At 36.5% G+C, this 23276-nt stretch overlaps 2 protein-coding genes across 4 annotated transcripts in view; one reads left to right on the top strand and one right to left on the bottom strand.

Annotated features, from left to right (window-relative positions):
• The first annotated feature begins 135 nt into the window (after positions 1-135).
• On the top strand, positions 136-3561 carry lsm4 (LSM4 homolog, U6 small nuclear RNA and mRNA degradation associated). Its single transcript, XM_034146712.1, has 5 exons — positions 136-274; positions 838-879; positions 1103-1201; positions 1914-2097; positions 2695-3561. The coding sequence occupies exons 1-5, from the start codon at positions 272-274 to the stop codon at positions 2811-2813; spliced, it is 447 nt and encodes a 148-aa protein (XP_034002603.1). The 5' UTR covers positions 136-271; the 3' UTR covers positions 2814-3561.
• A 581-nt stretch (positions 3562-4142) lies between these two features.
• LOC117495456 (E3 ubiquitin-protein ligase rnf213-alpha-like) overlaps positions 4143-23276 on the bottom strand; it is a 51290-nt gene continuing 32156 nt past the window's right edge. For 2 of the 3 annotated variants that reach the window (XM_034146709.1, XM_034146710.1), the window contains exons 39-67: positions 22420-22620; positions 21002-21177; positions 20554-20674; positions 20276-20376; positions 20003-20182; positions 19296-19441; positions 18962-19064; positions 17907-18021; positions 17495-17702; positions 17216-17406; positions 16892-17014; positions 16490-16600; positions 15826-16068; positions 15536-15623; positions 15226-15260; positions 15014-15117; positions 14321-14465; positions 13914-14088; positions 13066-13154; positions 12510-12761; positions 12000-12129; positions 11734-11811; positions 10534-10714; positions 9954-10158; positions 9158-9235; positions 8368-8565; positions 7704-7793; positions 7269-7447; positions 4143-6452 (exon numbers count right to left, since the gene is read on the bottom strand). In XM_034146709.1, the coding sequence (XP_034002600.1) occupies positions 6302-6452; positions 7269-7447; positions 7704-7793; positions 8368-8565; positions 9158-9235; positions 9954-10158; positions 10534-10714; positions 11734-11811; positions 12000-12129; positions 12510-12761; positions 13066-13154; positions 13914-14088; positions 14321-14465; positions 15014-15117; positions 15226-15260; positions 15536-15623; positions 15826-16068; positions 16490-16600; positions 16892-17014; positions 17216-17406; positions 17495-17702; positions 17907-18021; positions 18962-19064; positions 19296-19441; positions 20003-20182; positions 20276-20376; positions 20554-20674; positions 21002-21177; positions 22420-22620 (4197 nt within the window). In that variant the 3' untranslated portion in view covers positions 4143-6301. The remainder of the gene's footprint in view (positions 6453-7268; positions 7448-7703; positions 7794-8367; positions 8566-9157; positions 9236-9953; positions 10159-10533; positions 10715-11733; positions 11812-11999; positions 12130-12509; positions 12762-13065; positions 13155-13913; positions 14089-14320; positions 14466-15013; positions 15118-15225; positions 15261-15535; positions 15624-15825; positions 16069-16489; positions 16601-16891; positions 17015-17215; positions 17407-17494; positions 17703-17906; positions 18022-18961; positions 19065-19295; positions 19442-20002; positions 20183-20275; positions 20377-20553; positions 20675-21001; positions 21178-22419; positions 22621-23276) is intronic. The other variant, XM_034146711.1, reaches the window with a different exon arrangement.

Here is a 23276-nt window from a genome sequence, read left to right as displayed (position 1 = left end):
ATAATAACTATAAACCGCTACATAGACTGTATATATAAAGCTATAAACACATACTTTTTTTCACCAACCTTTAGGCACTCCATTCTATATTTTGATTGCATTGCAGTGACTGCTGTTGACGGCAGAGGGCAGCATCTTATAATACAGCCGTTATCACATGCCGGAAATAACGGAGAAGACGAAGAAGAACATTAGGAGGTTTTGTAAATTCGTGTCAGTGAAGGGCCTAGGCAAAAAGTGAAACACAAAAAAATAAAGACATACTATCACAATGGTGAGTATTTCATTTGTACTGTTACGATAACACGTTAATAGCCACCTGTTTAGGTTTTCGTTGGCACGCTTGCTGCTCAGCTAACTGTTAGCAGCTCTGTAGCGCTGGGTCACACAATGCTGTGCTAGCCAAGTGAAATTAGCTTACCTTACGGTATCTAAACTAAACATAATTGACAAAGTGGCTGTTTTAAAATGCGTGCAGACTTTACATGCAGCAACAGAGAAAGTTGATATTGTGCCAAAGTTGTGAGCTTGCTACTTAAAACTCGAAAAAAAGTATGTTTTTGCCTCTCATTGCGGTAAATATGGCGAGTTAGCGCACATGACAGTGTATGATAAACAGTGTTTAAACACTCCAGATAAATCACTGGTCGAGGATATTATAATGACGTACAATACAAAACGAATTTTTATTAATTTTAATTTATGGCAAAGTATTATATTACAACTATTTCAAATTACAAATGTTTTAACACTGAACAATTAATATCATAAGGTAACTTATAGCTTATTTTCATGATTCTTTATCAAGCTATAATGTGTTTTTCTGTCCTTTTCCAGCTTCCACTATCTCTGCTTAAGACTGCCCAGAACCATCCTATGGTGAGAAGACACTGAAGCCTTCATGTTATGGCTGCAGATGGGACAGCAACTTATTTGACTGTCTTTTATCTTTACATTACTTCATTAATTATTTGGCATGTTAACTGTGACGTAATTATAAGTTGTTTTATCCATGACTTGTGCTATAGTATCTTTCATCCAGCCGGCAATTTGTAGCCTGGACTCTAAAACAGCTTGTTTTATGTGTCCCTTCTCTCTTCAGCTGGTGGAGCTGAAAAATGGAGAGACGTATAACGGTCACCTGGTCAGCTGTGACAACTGGATGAACATCAACCTGAGAGAAGTCATCTGCACCTCGAGGGTAAAGCTGAGCTCTGGTCTCCCGTCTCTGCCATCACTAACACTTTAGACGCAGTGCTACTGGCTGTTATAAAGTATCTCTCCTATTTAGTTTGGTTTGTTTTTTGACATGTAAACAGTTACACAAATAATTTGGGACATAAACACTAACTGAAAACAGAATGGCACACTCGAGGCTTGCAGCTTACATTTATTTTCTATATTAATTGCATTATTAACTGCTGATTCTTATAGATTTATTGTTAGGTCTATAAAACGAGTTACAAATGTCCATCCTAGTCTCAAGTCAAAGGTGAGGTCTTTAAATGCCTTGTTTTGTCAGAACCAAAGATATTCAGTTTAGTGGAACATGACAACTGAGAAAAGCAGAACATCTTAACATTGAAGTCAACTAATCCTCGCAGCACAACCTTACATACAGCTCCTCTTCAGACAAAAAAGCTATAGACTGAAGCTGGTTGTGCATACCTTCTTTTTTATTTTTTAAAAACTTTTTATTTGAGTTTTTTATAAACAAACAGACAGCACAATAGCAGTTGGCAAACAAGTAAGGATGACAACAGTGTGACTCGAGTCCGACAGGATAAAAGACAAAACAAAAAATAAATAAATAAAACAAAAAATGGACTGCGACAGGACAATGCTTACCTTCTTTACAAAACACAGCCACATTAAGATTAGAATGCATTGACAGTCCCTCTCCACTCTAACAGGATGGAGATAAGTTCTGGAGGATGCCTGAGTGCTACATCAGAGGAAGTACCATCAAGTACCTGCGAATCCCCGATGAGATCATCGACATGGTGAAGGAGGAGGTGGTGTCGAAGGGCCGCGGACGTGGAGGCCCCCAGCAGAACAAACAGCAGGGCAAAGGAAGAGGTGGAGGAGTCGGCCGAGGTGAGTGGAGACGGCTTTCTTTTGTGCCTTTGGTCGTAAAATTGATATTGCCATGACAGTTTAAGTTTGTTTCCTAATTTCTCATAATATAAAGTCCACATACTCTCAGGAGCATCAAGTCTAGCCCTAAAGATGTGTAAATAAAATCTTGGAATGCATTGTAAGGTTTAAAAGGTGAGAAATGTAATTATATAGCAAAACCTGGCATTAAGTTTTTAATTTATTTATTTACTGAAATGTACATCTTTGTCATACTGTAACACAAATATTGTAGCATTCTCTTTATTTGTCATGTACTTTAATGTTTGTTAAAGACAACATTTCCTCAAGGTAGTCTTTAACATATACTTATCACAGAAAAATCTAATAAAAAACTAAGAAAAAAACCTAAAGTAAAAATAAAAAACCGGCAAACTGTCAGCTATATTAAGTAAAATGTCTAAGAAATAATTTAAAATAAAATGTTTTATACCATCATGCCGATTACCTATGAGATTCTACGTTTTTATTTATTTACTGAAATGTACATTTTTGTCATACAGTAACAAAACTATTGTAGCATTCTCTATATTTGTATTTATAAATGTCTGTTGTCAGGTCTGTTTGGCGGTCGTGGCAGAGGGATGTCTGGTCCGGGCCGAGGCCAGCAGCAGCAGCTGCAGCTGCAGCAGGATAAGAAACCAGGCAAACCACAGGGCATGAAGAACCAGCACTGAGTGAACATTACACCTTCAACATCCTATAATCTGAGTGATTTCTCCTTCAGTACATGAAGTTACATTTAACTCCAGTGTTTCCTTCTGCTGTGATGTTTGTCTGGACTGACCACTGCAGAAATCACACTGAGACGTTAAGAGAAGCTGTGCGTTTGCACTGAATTTAGTTTTTTAGTATCTGTAAGTTGGTGTAAAATTTTCTTTTAGTATGATCATATACCAGTGTATCAGTAAGAGCTGACTGCTTTAGTATCGTCCTTGTGTCATTACAACTTTGCAAAAACCTTTTGTGTCATCTAAAAACAGTTTTCCTTCAGTTGTTACACTGGTAGAGGCTTTTAGTTGTCGTTTTGTCAACTTGTCTCCTCAGGTGTAATTCTCATGGCAAAGAAACTGCCCAGCCCCAACTTCTGTTGCACAAATTCCTTTTTTAACTTGCTCTTTACTCTTGTGTTGTTTGTGATGTTCTGTGGTTTGTCTGCGCCTATGGTCCGATCACAACAGGTGGATCAATAGACTGGCAGTCGAGGGGGAGAGGTATTCAGTCCCTGAAAAGTAAAACTTTTGTTAAAGCATTTGTAAGACACATTATGATCGTCCGATTTCCAGATTCACATTTTTTTTTTGTCTGAAATGCATAAGTTTGGTTCATGTTGGTTGGGTTTCATTTTATTTTTGTAACAAAAAATGATGTAATTTATTTACATGAGAATAAAACAACTTTTGTTAGGCAGTCGTTTTCATTCATGACAATGTTTTTGTCAGCTTTTTTTGTGTCAGTCAAAACTATTTGGAATCAAACTAATATTTTACTGATCTTCATTCACGTTTCTTCAATATGTTTGCAATTTTAATTGAATGGAAATTACAATAAGTGATTTATGTCCATGCAGGTTAAGTGAACGGTAGGTTTTAAAGTAAAACATTATAAGCAGAACTGAATGAATTAAATAATAATTAATTCTATTTAGTATGAATTACAAATAGTTCTACATGGAAAATATTCTGTATAATTGGCACAAATGGGTAATGATCAAAGTCACAATTTAGGACTATTATGGACAGCTTTTAAAGAGAAATGTTTAAAGTGTGGATGACTTTCTGAATCTAAGAGTAAAGCCATATCCAGGCTTTCCAACATTTCCATCAATTTGATTTCAAACACTCACGCGTTACAACAGGCTACGACCAGTCCTGTTTTGGGATATGTACCTAATACAAACTAGTGACCGGACAGGTAAAGCATATTCGATCAAAGACAATCAATTACAGGAAAATTGCTATCTATGTTTACAAAAATGTCAAAGAAATAAAAAACAACATGCCATGGGAATTTCCTCTGTTGTACTTTATTGTACGACCGTGCAGATTATAAATGGTGGTATAAAGTAAAATAAATGTAGAGAGTAATATTAAAAATGATAATATGAAACACTTACACAGAATATGCTTGTCATACATCAACATTTTCCTGAGTAGATCCTGACATATTCCTCTGACAGAAATTCTTTAAATGAATTCTAATCAATTGACAAAGCAGAAAAGGATATTTAAAAATAAAATTCAAAAAGTAAGATATCATAGTCCTTCTGCACTAGTTTATTATACCAGTAGTTATGAGATCCTCAAGGTCAAAAGTAGAGGAAAAAACAGCAAAACACTCTAATCAATTACAGGCAAACAGTTAACTATGGTTTCAGAAAAAACAATGATGTTCAAAATGTGAAGACACGTATTTCTTCTGTACTAGTTTACAATGCAGATTAATTATGTGATTCTGGTGGTCAAGAGTGATATACTGTAATGTTAGTCCAAAAATGTAAAGAGAAATACTTAAAAACATCAAATATAACAGTTAAACTGTACAAAAACATGCTTGCCAAAGTCATACAATAACATGTTTCTGAGTATGAACAGCTTGCTCATGATAACATTTCCTCAAGGTAGTCTTTAACATATACTTATCACAGAAAAATCTAATTCCAAAACGAAGAAAATAACCTAAAGTAAAAATCAAAAACAGGCAAACTGTCAGCTATATTAAGTAAAATGTCTAAGAAATAATAAAAACATGTTTTATACCACCATGCCGATTACCTATGAGATTCTGGTGGTCAACAGGAAAATAAATGTTGGTCCAAAAATGTAAAACGTGTCCTTAAAAATACTCCTCAAAGTCATACATCAACATTTCCTGAGTAGATCCTGACATTCTTTCCAAGTGAAAAATGTCAACTCAGAAAGTTATCCTTCAAAGGATTTCTATAGATTGAAAACACATAGTAAATGAACAACTTGTTTACAGTAAACCTGTTTAAGGCAGCGTTAGGCATGCTTCCTTTTTTTAAGAGCCTCAAGGTTTAGTTTAGTTTTTTGTCTTTCACACAACTTTTACAGAAAAATCATCACAATAAAAACAAAAAAAGGCTAATTAAATAATAAATTGAAAAGGCAGAAACGGAAATATAAAAATGAAATTCAAAAAGTAAAGTATAATATTCCTTCTGCACTGGTTTATTTTTCCACTATGCTGATAAGATATGAGATTCTGCTGGTCAAAATTAAAATACGTGTCAAAAAATGTATAGGAAAAAAACCATTAAAAATGTTATCACGAGGCAACATTTCCTCAAGTCCACCAGTTTTGGTATGTTTGGTAGTCTTTGACATAATTATCACAAAAAGATCTATAAAAAATACAAAGAAAACAAACTTTCAGCTATATTTACTAAAATGTCTAAGAAATGAAGAAAATGCGGAGTAGCCTATCATATATCTTCTGTACTACTTCTTTATACCACCATGCAGATTGGTTATGAGATTCTGGTGGTCAATAGTAAAATAAATGCTGGTCCAAAAATGTAAAAAGTATCCTGAAAAATATGAAGTGAAACAGTTACAAAGTAAATACTCAAAGTCATACATCAACATTTCCTGAGTAGATTCTGACATTCTTTCCAAGGGAAAAATGTCAACTCAAGTTATCCTTCAAATGATTTCTATAGATAGACATACATAGTAAATGAAAAGCTTTACGGCAGCGTTTCATCAAGTTCAGTTTCGGTGTGCTTCATTGTTTTTAAGGGCCTCAAGGTTTAGGTTCCTTTTTTAGTCTTTCACATGTAACTTTCACAGAACAATCCATACAAACAGAAACAAAAGGGAAATAAAAAAACTATCCCATCTGTTGCAGGCATATCGTTAGCAAGATTTGATTAAAAAAAAGTAAAGATTCATATTTCTTCTGTACTAATTCCTTTATACCACTCGGCAGAAACGTTCTGAGTTTCTGGTGGTCAATACTAAAATACATACAAAAATGTTAAGAGTAATCCTGAGAAAAGATAAAATAAAAAAAGGATGTTTAGCCTCAATGTATTTTTTAAGTTGTAAAATAAAAACCAATAAAAACAAAGGAAAAAGTAAAAGTAAAATCAACATTTTTGGTTTTGACAATGTATGATTAACCTGATACACTCAAATGTCTCTCAAGTCATCAAGTCCTGCTTGGCTGTGACGGCGTATTTCCAGGTCTCCACAATCTGAGACATCATGAGATTTGCAGGAAACCTTTCCTCCACATAAGCAGGCACTTCCACTTCTTTACGGTCCATGTAGGCACACACCGTCTCTTTAACACTATGCAAAAGGGAAAGGTTTGTGTGATGATAAGGACCCTGTTAACTTACAGAAACAAAAATGTTCAGTGCCAATATCAGGGTGGTTTTTTCAAAGTGATTATTTTATGCTTTCATTTACATTTACTGTTGACTGGCCAAGGCTGTGAACGCCAAGCACGCAGCACATTTTTTTACTTCTCTCTTTAGGACAAGGCTGTTCAAGTTTGTAAACATTAATTGAACCAAAATTATGTGAATTAATTAAACAAGTTCAAAATATATATTTGTTTCCCAATTAAGGGACTACTACATTCTGAGGGCTTATTTCTTTTTTAAATTTAATATTTTTACTAGGTTCATTGTGCCAGTAGGGTACATCAGTACAACACAGGCCAGTTGAGGATATCTGTAATACCTAAACCAAGGATACTACTCAAATACTACTGTATTTAACAAAGCGTGATAGTAATGGACTCTTGATTCATTAATTTAAACAAATACCAGAGTCATTATCAAGAAAGCATTAAGATAACTTGAATTTGAAGAATTTAATGTAGACATTATCATATATGTAGGAAGGGGCAATGCACAATGTAGAGATATGTGTCAAACATTTTTTTCAATTGATTGACATTTTCAAGCAAGATCTCATGTTTTTTATTACTGCATTATTCCAAATATTGACATATTTGAAATGTATCTTGCACAAGATCTTCGTTGGGATGAAAAGTGAATTTAAACGATGTTTGGCTGCATAATATTTGTCAGAACTGACCATAATATTTTCAGGGATATTGGGAGGAACAGTTGCAAATATGTAGTTTATCAGGATTACCTCCAGGCTGGGTTGAAGTCATCGATGGCCCTCGGCCGGCCCAGATTCAGCAGGAGGAACTCGTGCATCTCAAGAAGCCATTGGTCCACATTTCCTCTGGACACGAAGCCTTTCAGCTCAGTCTTGTTTTCCTCTGTCAGCGGCATCAGGTACTCTGATTGATACCCCGAAAAGGGCTCCTTTTTATAGAAACATGGGGTGAGGTATTTTTGTTAAATTACACTGTATATTCTGAGTGAAATATTTAGTTTGAATTACACTCTGAAATTAGCCCAAAAATAAATAGTATTCTTTGATAAACAGGCGTAGTGGACTGCAATATTTATAAATGGAACATAATGGCAAAAGACATGAAGCTAGCGCCCACGTTTTCTTTTTAGTGCTCTTGTTTGACCCTTAAACCAGCCCCATAAACGCAACGAGAGCAACACTTACCCTTTTGAGACGCAGCATGTTTTCCGATCTGAGGGAGGAGAGGAGTTGCCACAGAGAAACACAGTGTCTGAGATTGCATCTGCCCAGAGCCTGAAGAAATAACACAGCACAGTTAAGAGGCTGTCTTATACACTTTGAAAGCACACAATGAATCTTTATACATCTTTTTTTCTTTTTACTTAATCTATAGTTTTCTTGTGTTTTTAGGTTTTGGCGATGTATTTTAAGATACATTTTTTAGAAGCTCTATATTCAATTTTTACCTTATTTCCACTTTATTTGGATGATTGATATTATTTAATAAATATTTTCTTTAATGTTTCAAATGTCAGTTTTTCTTATGTAGATTATTAAGGTTAGTGAAATGATAAGTTATTCAGTAAAGTGGCATGTTAAGTTTGTTTTGAGAGCTGTTTTGTCCAACTGATAATCACCTTACTCACAACCCCGAAAAGTATGCATTAATGGTGACTTTTACACATTTTGAAGTCAGTCTTAAAACAATAGTTGGGAACCAAATGAACACTGAAGCAAAGCATCCTATTTATGTGCTTAGAATGGAAGTGATTGTCGCCCCCAATTTGTACTGACATAAAGTAACCTTTCTTAAGCTAAGGGAAACCTTAACTATCGCTCCAGAAATAGAGGCTGCATATGTATTGACCTGCAATATGTGTTTATCGATGCGTTGAACCATCTTCAAGATATCCTGGAGGTAAGTGACCAGTGACATCATGGGGTCCCCACCAGTCATTGAGAGGAAACCCAGGAGCAGCTCAGCGATCTTGAGTGCCTCACACACCTCACTGTAGGAGTCCAGCTCTCTGGACAATGCGTTCCGAGTCAGAGAGGACAGAGTGGCCTGAAAGATAACAGCGTATGAATAGAGCCTGAAGCCATAATCTACTGCAAATATATGTTTTCTGTATTTATATGTTGAACTTTCAAATTTCATAGTGAGAATTAACTGAATTTTTACATATCTACATAATAATTACCTCCAAGATGTAATACCGACTATATATTATAAACTATAATAAAAAGGTTCTAACTAAATTAATAACATCAAAGTAGCACTTTAAAGGAATGTAATGATCTGTGTTTGTCTTATATTAATTAATTTTACAGTGAAATCTTAAAGAAAATGAATCAGCAGAAATTGTAAACGATTAACACTTAAATAACGAGATGTATCAATGAACTATGACAAAATAATCTTTGGTTTCAGATTGTACCATTGAGATGATTTGCCTTCCTTCTGTTTATATCATTGGAAATCTACAATTTTCTTTATTTTCTGATGCTTAATGACAAAACAAAATCATCAATCAATTGTTAATGTAAAACATTTTACATTATTATAAAGCCTTTTCTTAAATGCATGTAAACGAAATGTGTGATTTCAAGTTAGATATAAACACCTTTATTAGGTGACCTAATATATAACTTAATACCTGATGTACTTTTCCTTTAACAGCCTTGAACATGGTTTCATAGTCTCTCTCTTGTGTGTTGATCAGAGTCGGAACTCCCTAGAATAAAGCATACAAATACAATTAGTTTAGTGAAGCAGGGATTTGATACTGTAAAATAAGTCAGGCAACACAGAGCACATAATAACGGAACAGTTAAATACAATGTCACAATCTGCTTGGTGAACATGTCTTACTGTGTTGTAAGGCACACAAATAGATATGAATGAGATTGGCTTAGCCATGAGTAAAACATAATATGACAGCCTATAACAAACCAAGTCAAAAGAATGTGTCTCCTGTCAAAGAGTCTGTATTGGTTTGGCTTTTGCGAGGCGTGCTGGAGTCTGTTCCTCCTAGACTGTAAAGGGCTAGTTAAGCTTGTGTGTCCATTTATAGTTTTTTTAGAGATGCACCAATTGCAATTATTGATCTTTCGAAAAGTAGATCTTTCGATTCTGATCTCAAACCTTAGTTGAATAATTGGTAGCATACAAACACAGGGTAAGTGTTTTTTACTTGAAATAACAGAGGTGAATAATAAATGGATTCAGTGAGGACAGAGAGCGTCCAATGTTACACGATGTGTTATGATAGTCTTACACTTGTGTGTTCAAAATCATGTGTCAACCATGTGAACATTTGAGCAGAAAACATTATGATTTACTATATGGGGCAGAACGTCCAGCCACACGTCATGGCTGATGTTAGCTGACAACCCGCCAGTTTTGACCAGTGCATCTATTTGCCTTAACCAATACAAGCTGTGTGAACTCACTGTGCGGGTGATGAGGGGTTTTCCCTGCAGGAAGCGGGTGATGATCTGCTGCTGGATCATGGGCAGGTCATATTGTGTTATTGTCTCATGTCCACGTTCCAAGCTGTACTGGCAGTTGGATAACACCAGAGGAAGTAGGTCCTTCTCTAGCTCATAGCTGATCACATGCTGCTCCCTTAGCTCTGCCACACTCACTCTGTAACTGCTGGGTGACAAAAACATCACAAAACAAATATCATTGCATGCATTTATTTGAAGATAATATTTTCCAAAGTGTAGTCCACTAGTAGACAAAAAGTGCACTCAACAATGTTTGAGGATCATTAAGGTGTTACAAGAAAAGATTGTGGATTTTGTCACCCATATAGCTATTTAATGGCCAGTATGTACAGGCAAACTACTTTGAGCAAGTAAAACCTCTTTCAATGTTCATATGGGCACCTGAATATTGTTTGGAGTAAGAAACGTATCCTTAAGTACAATGACACACTTTATGGTTAAGAAATAACACAGAAATGTCTGCCCTCTGAATGAAAACGTTTTATTTAATTTATTTTGTAGCTCCATTTAGGTTTTGTACCTGCTGTCCTCCCCGGTCAGACTATCCACAGCGTTCACCAGCTCATTGTGAAGCGCCACCAGGTAGCTGACCAGACCTGTGGCACACAGGCCTGGTCCCTGCCGCCGGGGCAAGAGGTACTGCAAGTCGCTGTCCAGGTTCAAATCTTGGCTGCAAAATTCATCTGGGATCTTCAACTCACCTGTAAGTTTGAAAGAAGATATACATGATTGATTATATCTTACTAAACAATGTGTAATTATGTGGTCGATGCGATATTTCATTCACATGGTTCAATCAATCACTGCTGCCCTAAAGAAATATGTTTTATTTTTGGCCACTGATAGCTGAGCTCTCTTCCTAAAACAGCTATTTTAAATCAATGTTTGTTGCGTGTGAGAAGAATCACAATGCTGAATGTTAACTCTTCTTTTATGAATAGAGCAATCTCAATGTTGAGTATCAAAGTTCTTATATTGTAGTAGAAGTACTTCATTACAGTGTAAATGCAAACAACATAACAAAGTAGTGTGCTTAATAGACATGTGGAACAATCGCAATTGCATTGCTTTGGTTGCAAATGCACTATTGAGTTACATTTAAACTAAACTTACAGCAGGCGGCAACAACATTCGAAAAAGAAGATCAGGAGAGTATATGAGCGAAAATTCTGAGGTAAATATTTGATTGTTTGATTGTTCAATTATGTGTAAAGAAATATAGAATATTGGAAAGGGAAACTGAATATTGAAGATATGTTCGATACTTGTTCTCCACACGTGTGGGTAACTTCCACTCCCTTGTTGACAATCAGCTAATTGAGGCTGTGATTGTATCAGCTGGCATATAAGAGTCCTTAGGACGATGTTTTAGTGTTCTTCGGTTTGAAGCCACACGTTTTTTTTAATGCTGCGCTGCACGGAGTGACAGTAAAGTTAAGTTATTATTTATTTGTCTGTGAAAAGAAGATAAACATAACTAAAGAAGTATGACAGAGCAAAGGAAAATAAAAGTGACGAAACAAACAAAATATGTGACCTCTGTCTGATGTGTGAGCGCGTCGGCCCAAGCGTATACCAAAGGATAGGAAGGAACAAATACGATGTTAGAAAAAATGGCTATTTTGGAGAGGACATGACATTTCTTTAAATGCACCCAGTGGAAATGCTTCCATCAGAAATCTATTAGGGACACAATCAGGAGGATGAGTGCGTTACTTACTGCTGGTTACAGACACTCTGAGCAGATTCCATGTTTTCAGAAAGATGTTAATGTATTTCTCATACCACGTCTTCATTTCTGAAAAAATATATGTTGAAAATATAAAGATAGTAAAACAATATATGGATGGAGGAAAAGAAAAAATAAATTGTGTGAAATGTCACTTTGACATTTGTTGTTTTCTGGCCCACCTCCCCCTCAACTGAGAGTCGGTCCAACAAACAAGGCTTGAGTCTTGACATAGCTCAGGTTAATATAAGTTGTACCTGTTTGCTCCTCAATGAACTCTCCAACGGAGCCCACTATCTGGTCAGTTGCGTTCTGGAACATTCTCACCAAGCGTTTTTGCAGGATTACGATGTCTGGAAGGAGCTTGATCTGCCGAAATTCTTTCTCCTGAAAAGAACCCCCAAAGCAAATTAAACAACTGCCCCATGGCAAATGGATACTTTAAAACATATTTTGGGCATTGTTTACATTTTGTCTCAAGTTTGCATAAATGAAATATCAAGGAGAGTCCAACATGTGAAGAGTTCATCCTTTTAATGTTCACTCTAACTAAAATTAACCCACTAATTTAATTCGATTTTAATGTTGTGTAAAAACGAAAACTTTATATTTCTGCTAATTCAATGTGAAAAACATAACCAACATCATCCCTTGGAAATGAATATCAACACATTTTTTAACAGTGTTTGCTTTGGATCAAACTGTTTGATAGAGAGGTAATTTCAAAGCCATTTTGTCATAAATCTTTACATCTCAAAGACGTTCACCTTCTGCAGGAACCTCCAGAGAAGCGGAAGTTCCTCCTTTTGATCATTCTGCTCCACGATGTGTGTTAGGCTGAGCAACGAGAGCCTCTCCCTGCAGCTCCACACCGCTGAGCTGTGGACCTGAGACCCCTGCGGTAGCGACGTCAGGAAAGTACAATCATCACCGAAGGTTGCCCTCATGATGAAGTTGGAGGATACACGGGAGTCGGTTCTAATGCTGCCCTTGGCTTCTTGTAGGAGTTGATCAAGATCCTTGACACAAAATATTTATGGTAGTTGAGATAGAGTTTACTGCAGCAATGGAAACATTTGTATGAAGCAAGAAAACAACCAAAACATCAGCATGTTGAATACATATCAGAATATTAAGAGAAGCAGTTTAAAATTAAACATAATAAGTGTATTATTATAAAAACATTACTCACATAATAACATTCAGGACTAGAATACATTTTCTACATATGAGTCTAACTGCCAATTTTCAATTTATAAAAACCTTAATCGTCACTCTTAAGTTGAAAAGAAGAATCTACTGGTAAAAGGTAAAAGGTGTTACCCTCAACAGTGGTGTCATAATATCAGCAGCCACAGTAGTCTCCCAGCTGTTTCTGGATGCTTTGGTTGTTAGGTTAGGATCAATTCCAGCTAGTCAAAGTCAAACAAAAGGCATTATGTAAAATCAAGCATGCATTTTGTTCTCTACAGCTTAAAATATGTAAATATATAAACAAACAGAAACATTCATAAATAGTACGCTCCTTTCATACAAATGCAGTTTTCTCGGTGTATCTTACAGATTTAGTCAATGTAAGACCATTTTTTTGTTTCTGTATTTCTGAATTGTATCAGAATTTGGCGATGGGTTCTTTCATCCCCCATGAATAAAATAAGTCATAATGTCTAAGCCTAAAAAATTCAACCTGCATTTTTTCTTTTCTTTTTATGACAAAAGACATTGTGACTACTTCACAAAATACATTTTAGATTTCTCTCTACTTTTAGCCATGATGATTAATTTGATAGAGGTGCAGGACTTATATTGCAGAGAAAAACAAGGCTGCAGTGATTCAAGTGTGACAGGAGCAGAAAATGCCCTGAAACTGTGACATTAAGCAGCCTTATCAAACATTATGTTCAGTCAGTGACTGACTGTGGAGTGCTTGGGGCAGCAGTGGCTCAGTCTGTAGGGACTTGGCCTCGTAACTGCGAATGTGGAACTGGTGCCAGTTCACCTCCTGGGCACTGCAGAGGTGAGTACTCCTTGAGTATGGCAACTGCTCCCTGGTACCATGTGTTTGTGTATACCTGTATAGCAATGTGTATTTGTACTGTGTACTGTACTTTGTGTGAATTCAAAACAGAATTTCCTCTTTGGGGATTTATAAAGGTTAATCTTAATCTTACATAGATTGGGCTGTACTAGGTCTTGCAGAGATCTGATCACCAAGTGGACAGTTGTAACCGTGTCGTCAGCTCCTCTTCCAAGAGCCCGTGAAAGCTGATCCAGATCCTTTTTTATGTGAAGACTGAGAAACATACAAACATCCTCCACTGGTGGCTGGATGATGCGCTGGACAAACTAAAATAACAGAGAGTGGACATGTGGTAGTCAGATTTAAAAGAACAGACAAATTAGTAGTGTTTTATATCTAATTTTGCAGAGATCGCTATTTGGATATCATTTGTCTATATCCTAGCTACTGTACAGACAATATCAACTCTGAAATATCGTGCTAACTATTCAACAAATTACCCAACAGTGCAAAATTGCATTTCACTATAATTGACATCTTATTTTTAGAGCAACTCACCTGGGACTTCTCTGAGGTCCCAAGCAACATGGCCAGATGTGTAACCAGCCTAATCAGCGTAAATGGACTCAGAGACATGTTTTTAGTGTCTGTGTTGTTTCCCTGCTCAGGGTCTCCTAGGATGTGGCCAGGCCTTGTGCGATCCCTAGAACAACAAATTACAGCATTGGTCAGTTAGTAGCCCGGGGGAGTTGTTTACATCTGCACAGCAGAAGTCTACATGACATTTGGTATTACAACTATTTAATAAATGGCTTGAACATAGTCACATATGATTACTCTAGTGTTGCTACTCTCAATTGAATGACAATCATTTGATTTTGTTCAATCTTAAACAGACTCTAAATATCTCAGTTAGGAGTTTGGATTCTGGAGAAATAGTTGTAACTTCAGTATTTCACATAAATCAATGGCAATATAATAGACATTGTTCTACAAAAGGACCATACATATGAAAATACTGTACAGAAGTCGCTTTGGGGTGGTAATTTATCTAGTGTTTACCAAAATGTTCCACTTCAATTTAATTACATTTGCGTGTATTTTGCCAATACATTGACAACTATATTCCCAAACTGAAAGAGTATCTTTGTGTTCTTACTTTTTTCTGCCAACAAATATCGTTATACATTAGTTTAGAATGATCGCTCCCTATATTATTTTCACCCTACTATTCTGTTTTATAACACTCACTGCTGTAGATCAATCGGTCTGAATCCTTGCAAGGGAGAATGGTGCTCCCCTCCAACCTCCTGTCCACACTCCAAACATCGGCCTCTCTGCATGGGCAGGCCGCACTGCAGGGAACATATGAGATCAAATATGTGTTTCTATCTACTGTATGTATTTATTTCTTCGCAAAGAAGTGAAATTAAGTTTACAGGAAGTGCATTAAAAAACCTTACCTCGTCAACAAAGCATGGGTGATTATTTGGACACACTGAAAAACAATTAAACAGTTAACATTTGCTTAAATCATCTGTATAACTGGAACAGAAGATAAAGTAAACAAACAATCAGTAGGTGGGTTTATGTGACTCCATTAGCATTAACTATGATGGTGCAAACCAAGAGCAGTACAGAATACCTTAGACATCTTTAATAGAAAATCTTATTTTGAGAAATTATTTTACAAACCAAGATAGAAATATCCAAAAGATGATGCAAAAAGTACAATTTGAAATGTTGATTGAATTATGAATTAATCAAACTTACCATACCAAGTGAGCTGCCCATAGTCTTGTTGTATGGCTGCCTGGGCAACAGCTAACATATCATCAGGCATTGTTGGTATAAACGCTGCCTGTTATAGCAAATAAAGATAAATTGTTAAAGATGGCTTGAAATAAATATTTTTAAGCTTTTCCTTAAACAGTTGGATTTAGATTTTTTATTCCAATGTATCAGGTAAGTATTCATGGTTTTACAGAACTTTCAAAATGTATTCTTCAAAGTTGTAACATGTACTTTTAATGATCGAGAAAGGGCAGATATGACACGTTTACCTGCATATTTTCAGGAGACAGACCAAGTTGCTTGAGTGGCATCACCAGTACATGAGTTCCAGTGAGCAGCACCGCTGCCAGGTGGATGTTTAGCTCGATAATAGTGTTGTCCTCAATAGTAAGGTCATGGGTTATGGCCAGGGATCCTAACCTGTTGTGAACCAAGGCTGAGGCAAAATCCCTTACTTCTTTTTGATATAGATACCTTGAGCCCTGGATGAGGTCTGCAAATGCATGGCAAAGCTATGGGGAAGATATAAGATGATAGACAGTGGCAATTAGAATTTTATTTCTAAAGCACCATTATAAACCACATGATAACACATTATCAGCTAAGGGTAGCTGTATCACAGAGAAACAGATATTGCATTGTTTTACTTCTCGAATTGTATATGTTTTCATTATTTAGAAATCCACTGATATTCCATATTATAATGAGTGTTTTTGTCACAAGGAGTACTCATCAGCTTGTGAAAACTGTTGTATATCGGATGTCTCTGGAGTTTAAACTGCTGGAGATGGGATCAGGGATCCCGCTGTATTACAGAAAACCCATTTCTCTAACTGGATCATATTCTCCTGATGTGCAGGCATCAGTTTTGGCTGCTTCCTATTGTTTGCTAAAGAGTTTTGATGTTTAAAATAATATTCAATTTCTTCGTACCTCAGAGGTTGGATGAAGGCTAGTATTTGCAGATCTGTACAAAGTAGTAACCTCTCGAAAAAGAGCCAGGAGAATGAACATTGTTCGCTTTCTTGGTGGAGCGGTGCATTTCTAAAACAATGGATGATAAACAAAAAGTATTAGTCAGCAGCTTCTATTCGGACCGAATGAATGTTTGGTCCCAGTATATGGAAATGAAAATGAAAGCATAATAATTTGTTTGCCAGTTTTTACTTTTAAAATATATAAATCTATATAATTGCCCTTCTATGTATCTGTTGATTTTCCTTTTTTTTTACTGTAGTGTGTCAATTACAATTATTCAGTCAATTGAAGTGAACATCAAGTCACTCAATTTAGTTTAAATCAACATTCAAGTGCAAACTGAAAAGTTTAAAATACCTCGCAGACGTCTTCTATCTGCTCAACATTACAGTCCACTACTGCCTTGGCCACTGCATCCCTTACAGTCTTGTATTCCTCCCCATACACAAGATACTGATCCATCTGGCCTTCATCTACATTCTGGTCACACAATGAATGACGAGTTAGAAGAGCAAAACAAATTCAACCATGTGAATGGATATTTTGTGGATTTTGAGATTTCCTGGTTGCATATTTATGTAAATGAAAACCTGAATATGAATAAAATGCCTGCATTATGCGATAATTGTGAATAGTAGACATACATTTTTGTATTAACATAGCAATTTAATGGTGTTGTACCTGCTGATGGATATCGTTAGGGAAAAGCCAGCTAAACCCCGGTTGTTTGACAAGAGTCTGGACGGACTCCACACCCTGCCATTCACTGAGTTTGCGGATCAGGTAAATGCGGTACCAATCATTCCCACTGTCCTCACAGACTTTAATCACCATTTTCAGGAAATCTTCTGATCCATCTGGGAGTTTTCTCTCTGCAACAGCAACATAGTCCAACATTTTATTATGTATTTATTTGTTAAACCAATTTAAACTGCCGGCAGAAATGTTGCTATCTCTTACCACACAGATCGTCACTGATGAGCTGGGCAGCCATGGTGAGCGAAAGACGCAATCGTGCAATGTGCTGCAGATGTTGAATAGACACTGTTGCTGGAACAGAGGTGACTTCAGCCAAAAAGAAGTGGAGGAATTGTGTTTCATCATTGTAAAATGGCTTCACTTCTAAATCTGTGCAGCCTTCCTGAGGCATCTTCTCCCACATGGAGTCCTACAAAAACAAAAAAAGTAAAAGGAGCATGAGTTAAATAAATATTGGTTGTGAAATGTGAAAATGACTTTTTGGAGCTAAAACTTACTATAGACTCTCACAGCAAGTCTTATCATGCTTCGTGGTAAACCAATTTCTTTGTGAAGCATTTTGAAATGTTATGAAATATTAAATGAAATCTTAAATATTTAAAATATGTTTTACCTCCAAGCAGTTTATGTACAAAGCATACAGTTCTGCTTTATCATCCTCATGGACAAATCTGCTTTCTTCAACAGATGACAAATGCTGCTGCAAATATTCCTGGACTTCGTCAAAGCTGAAACAAAGTTAGGTTTATCATATATTTTGTAAAATGCAGAAGATCTTTGCAAGGTGAAAATAAATCAATATTCGATTGCAATTCAAGTGTCAAGTGGAGAAAAATGTATTCCTCAACCTAGTTTTGGCTCTGTTTTCAGGCTTTAGAAAATCTAATCTTTGATGGGTGTGTGGTGGGAAATTATCTCAAAGAGTGCAGCGCTCTTGAATGCAGCTGAGCTCAAGGCCTGACTCCTCCCCCAACCACTCCCCCCATTAGGGCTGGCTATCAGAATCAGAATACCTTTATTAGTCCCACAGAGGGGACATTTACAAGGCACCTGTTGGCCCTGTCTGTCATGGTTGGTGGTACATGTAGGCAGTCCATTTGTAATACATGGATAAATTGGTCTTCTCAGTCTTTTATGATATGCTTTCTTACAGTTTGTCCTGCTTATTGTCCTGCACAACAGTACTTTGTTAAAACCTCATACCTGTGGTGAGTAAGGCCAAAACATTTAAATTGTTTGAATGCCGCATGGTGAGCCATTTTAACCCACTTTTTACAGGTCTGTTCACCTGCTGCTGTTTTCCACAAGTTTGAAACTTGCAGTAAATTTGCTGCCGTATAACAGCATTGGGATTAAAATCTTGATCGTGAGGATGTTTGAAATGAATGACAAATGACTAGTACTACTACGGGTTACTGTAAGAGGTGTGCATACACCCGGGCTTGTCTGGTGATTGGGGTTTACGACAGACATGTGAAAGGTTTAACATGCCAAAATAATACTGCCTACCCCGCCTTTTAAATCTATTAGGACATTTATTTTACAACCACATCCCTAAATTGATAGAAGCAGCAATACAATCAAAATCCTGTGAAATACTTCTGATGGAGCTGATATGTATATCTGCCAGCTAATAATTTAAGTGAATTTTTTACTTTAGTTGCCTACCTGAACTTCAGCAGCAGCTTGAGGATCACGGATCGCACGACTGGGTTTTTATCTGGCGACTCGTCAAAAGGCGACAGATCTTTGGTGTGTATCTGTTTATGTTCTAGTTTTGAAAGATGATTTAATGTAAATATTAGTGACAACATATAAAACAACTGGGATAAAATAAATATAAATTATTGTCAAAATACTGCTTGCATGTACAAAATTATCAAATTTACATAGTCAGACAAAACCGGGTTCATTGGAAGAGAAGGGATCAGAACAAAAAGGAAGGCAATATACAATACATGATATTTAGTTAGATATTCTCTGAGCTCTAAAGTAAAAGTACCTGTCTCAATAATCAGGTAGGACAACAGGTGGGTGATCACATGTGTTTCTGGTGGAGTGTTGTCTTTAAAGCACACAGTGGAGAGCAGATCAATGAAGAAGCCATTGCAACGCCGACTGAATTCTGCATTTTTCCTCAAAGAAACCCTGAAGAGTCACAAAAAATGCAACATAAAAATGTGTAAAAGTTAGAGTGACGACATTCTATCCATGTTTATTCTCAAATTAATCAAATGATCCCCAACATAATACTCAGGTGACTTTTCTGTTCACACCCATCAAATGGAAAGCAATGGTACTATATACCATGACTGGACATGCAAAAGACAGGTTAGGTGTATACACAATAGAACAATCCTTGGGTGCTATCGGTTTCACCGATCAATGTCTGAAGAGCATATATTTTTTATATGCTGCTAGAAAGAGTACAGTCTAAAAAAGGCTCTTGCAATGAGTAAAGGCAAACGAACAAGTTCATAATAGCTTGTATAAAATTAACAGCTGAACCTATAAGCTCTAAAATGGCTTTTGTGTAATTTATCTTGGCTCCTGAGAAGACTTAATTTTACCCTTGGATTGTTACAGGTGTTAATTGTTTTTTTGTGACAGTTGTTCCATTATAGAATGAATGAAATAAAAGATGAATAAAAGATAATGCATCATATACTGTAAGAATAAATGGTACATGTTTTGTTTTTTTAAACTTACCTGATCTCTTCAGAGACATGTGGCTGAAAGTCATTTGGTAACTGCTGCCTGCATTTGGGACAAGAAGTCTGTCCTGCATCAATGCTTGCCCTGACGCATGTTAAGCAGAACATGTGATGGCATGGCAGCTTTACAGGGTCCTGAGGCTCCCTTGTGCATACCTCACATTGAAGTCCAAACCTTTATCAAAATAAAAAGGGACTGATGAGTCAATGAAGTGCAACAAAATAACATTCTGAAGTATTTTATAAAGAATAATAAACTACCTCCTACCTGAAAAGCTGATCACTTGCCCCCTGCTTACATGAACTTAGTATTTCAATCACAGCTCGAAAAGCCTTCATTGATTTCACATCAGAATTTCCCTCCAGAACCTTTAGAATGGGCCAAAAACATCATTTTTTTAAAAGTGAAATGTAACATCTACCATAAGTGTGAAGATACTTATTCAACACCAAAACTCGTCTCAAGGTAAAGAAAGAATGAATGTAGGCTCCACTGCTTATTTGTGTTTCTATTGAGAATATTTTGCTAAATAAAAATCTACTAACCTTGTTTAAGGTTTGAATCTGATTCAGTACCAGTGTTCTAAGCTGATTCTCATCATTTTGGAAACCCAGCAGCATGTGGTCCACAAACAATGAGAGGATGTTGATGCGCTTCCATCCTTTCCTTTAAAATATTAAAAAACATCATCTTGGTTAATGTGTTGTACAACACCATACTTTCTTTCCATCATTGGGGAGATGCAACAGATGGTTTACATTATCATCTCAAGTTTCCCCTTAACCTTAATAGGTTTAATATTAAAACAAATCTTCTGACTGTAGTACAAGTGTTATTTATCAATGCCTGAAACTCTCACAAGTTGTGTAAGAGCTCATTCTAACAAACCCTGCATGAAAGGCCTGGGTAACTCTGGGCAGATCACCAAATCTATCACCAATCTATAAAAGGGCTTACAGACAAAATCAAAAAACAAATGCATCAGCATCTTACCGGACACCTCGAAGTATTTCCTTGCATCGCTCCTTATACTGTTGAGAGCAAATCAAATCCAAAGAGGCTCGTAGCCGCTTGACCTGCATCAGCCAGCGCTGGCATAGAGCATCAGTATCTAAATTAGCAGACTCCAGGCATTCAACACATGCCTGGGCTGCAAGTACATCCAAAACCTACAATGCAAAAAACAGTTTGAAATTAATTAAATATTGTTTGCAATTTGTGAAACAATCTTATGAAAAAAGCCAGATGATTTGAAAATTATGAAAATAAAAGGCTTTTCAAAGAAGACAGAATAAGAGTGGTAAATATTGTTAAAAGGGAAACGAGCCAAGCATCTTAATTTCCCATCATCTCATCAGTGTACAGTATCAATTGGTTACTATAGCCTGTAAACTATGGCGTCACTGGTTCAACAAAACCTCTTCTTTCAAAGACCTCCTCAGCACTGCAGCGTCTCCACTGTCTACAGCCGATGGACTGCACTGGACTGCTGAAGCATTGCCGCATTGGCTATCTGATCACTGGACACAGCAGCCACTATTTGCTAAACCTCACTATAGAAGCAACACACATTTAGAATAGAGCTAAATGAATTCTTCCAGATAACCAACGGTGCAACCAGTCTTCTTCGTTTGCAAACAGGTAACAGACCTGTAACAACACAACCATAACGATTTGACTGGTAGCCCACCGCCACAACAAAGACAACACGCCTGCTTTTCTTCACACGAACTGTTCGCTTAAGCTAAAGAGCTAAAAGACTATCAGCCAAGTAGCATTTGCATTCATGAACTGAACATCAACAGGGCAAAGTATGTGGTTTAGTAGAAGATAACTTCACACAGCTCAGTCAGCATATAACTGCTATACCATTGTAAATGTTTGTACATGTGATGAATTGGTTTCGATTCACTGAGCTTTTTGACTGGTCTGTTGCATTGACCCATTAGGGTAACATGAGGTTGTTCTGCCAGTTAGTGTTAATATTGTAAACGGATAGTAACATGCAAGCTAACCACCTTCCTCACTTGGAGCCCTTACCATACATGTTACAATCTGACATGAATTGTGAATGGGCATTTTAAACATAGCAACACACGCAAAGACTAAGACTTGAAGTTTCTTGCTTTCACCAGTAAAGACCTCACAGTGTCCCTACCTTAAAGTGCTTGAGTTTAAAGATACTGACCATTTTGATCAAGACAACTGTGAAAGTTAAACTTGTATGGAAGACTAGCTCTTAATCTGTGCGTACGTTTATACCACAGCCTCTCTTACATAGCCCCGTCAACCTATTTTAGAAGAAGTCTCTTCTCTTGTTGACAACACAACAGCCATAGTTGCAGCCCTGCAAATGAAACATTCCCATATTGAGCATACAAAACAGTTCTAAAATGTAGGAATATGTTTACCATTTCTGGACAATTTGTGTGTCTGTTTTTTCGTAGCGGAGAAACCACATCAGGCTGAAGAGTTATCATCCATGAGAGGTTCTGAAGACGGCTTTTGTAGACATTGTAGGCAATGTGGATGTCAGGAAGAGAAAGCTCATCTTCAACTCTTTTTCGACTCTGTAATTCATTGATGCAGCTGGCAAGGGCCTGACACAAGAGCTGAGGAGAAAATGCACAACTATAAATAAGATTTCTTTAATTGTTAATGAGGAACCTCATTCAGGTATTTGACTAAAGCATTTTAAAGGTTTGCCGAAACAAAGTATCCAATAGTAGAAAATGTAGGTACTTGGTTAATGCTTGTTTATGCACCATGAGTTGAGTTTCATTTTACTCATTCATTACTTGCCATGTGTTGCATCAAACGACTATTTTAATGACTGTAGAGATGCCTGGATCGGTTAAGATATTTATTATAGAATAGGTATAGAATTATTAGTGTACATTTAAGTCACTGTGTAATATTTACTCATGCTGGTGCCATCGTTTTCCAGGCACAGATGTGAGTCACATTCTGCCACAGACCCAAGCTCTTTTCATCAAACTTATATTCTATAGACTTAAACGTGTATCAGCATTTACCTCAGATCTTTCATACTTATTGGTATTATTCAACTTTAAAGCCAGCAATTTAGTTTTGCATCAGGGTTTCAAATAGTCTTGATTAGTGCTGTCAATCGAAAGATAATGTATCTGGTAAAAAAAAAAGTGTTGCGTTGTAAAAAAGAAATGCATGACATGCTGGTAGGATAAATCTGAGTTTTTTAACTTTATTATAACGTGGTTTCGGCAACACTTTATATTAAGGTACACAA

The sequence above is a fragment of the Trematomus bernacchii genome, unplaced genomic scaffold, assembly GCF_902827165.1.
Source record: "Trematomus bernacchii unplaced genomic scaffold, fTreBer1.1, whole genome shotgun sequence".
NCBI classification, from domain to species: domain Eukaryota; kingdom Metazoa; phylum Chordata; class Actinopteri; order Perciformes; family Nototheniidae; genus Trematomus; species Trematomus bernacchii.
The sequence above is the reverse complement of the archived record's forward strand: the minus strand, read 5'-3'. Positions and strand labels throughout refer to the sequence as shown.

Bases quoted from the DNA above. Each gene is read 5' to 3' on its own strand.
- lsm4 (XM_034146712.1), top strand. The intron at 880-1,102 runs GTGAGAAGACAC...TTCTCTCTTCAG, and splicing joins CTGCCCAGAACCATCCTATG to CTGGTGGAGCTGAAAAATGG. The intron at 1,202-1,913 runs GTAAAGCTGAGC...CCACTCTAACAG, and splicing joins AAGTCATCTGCACCTCGAGG to GATGGAGATAAGTTCTGGAG.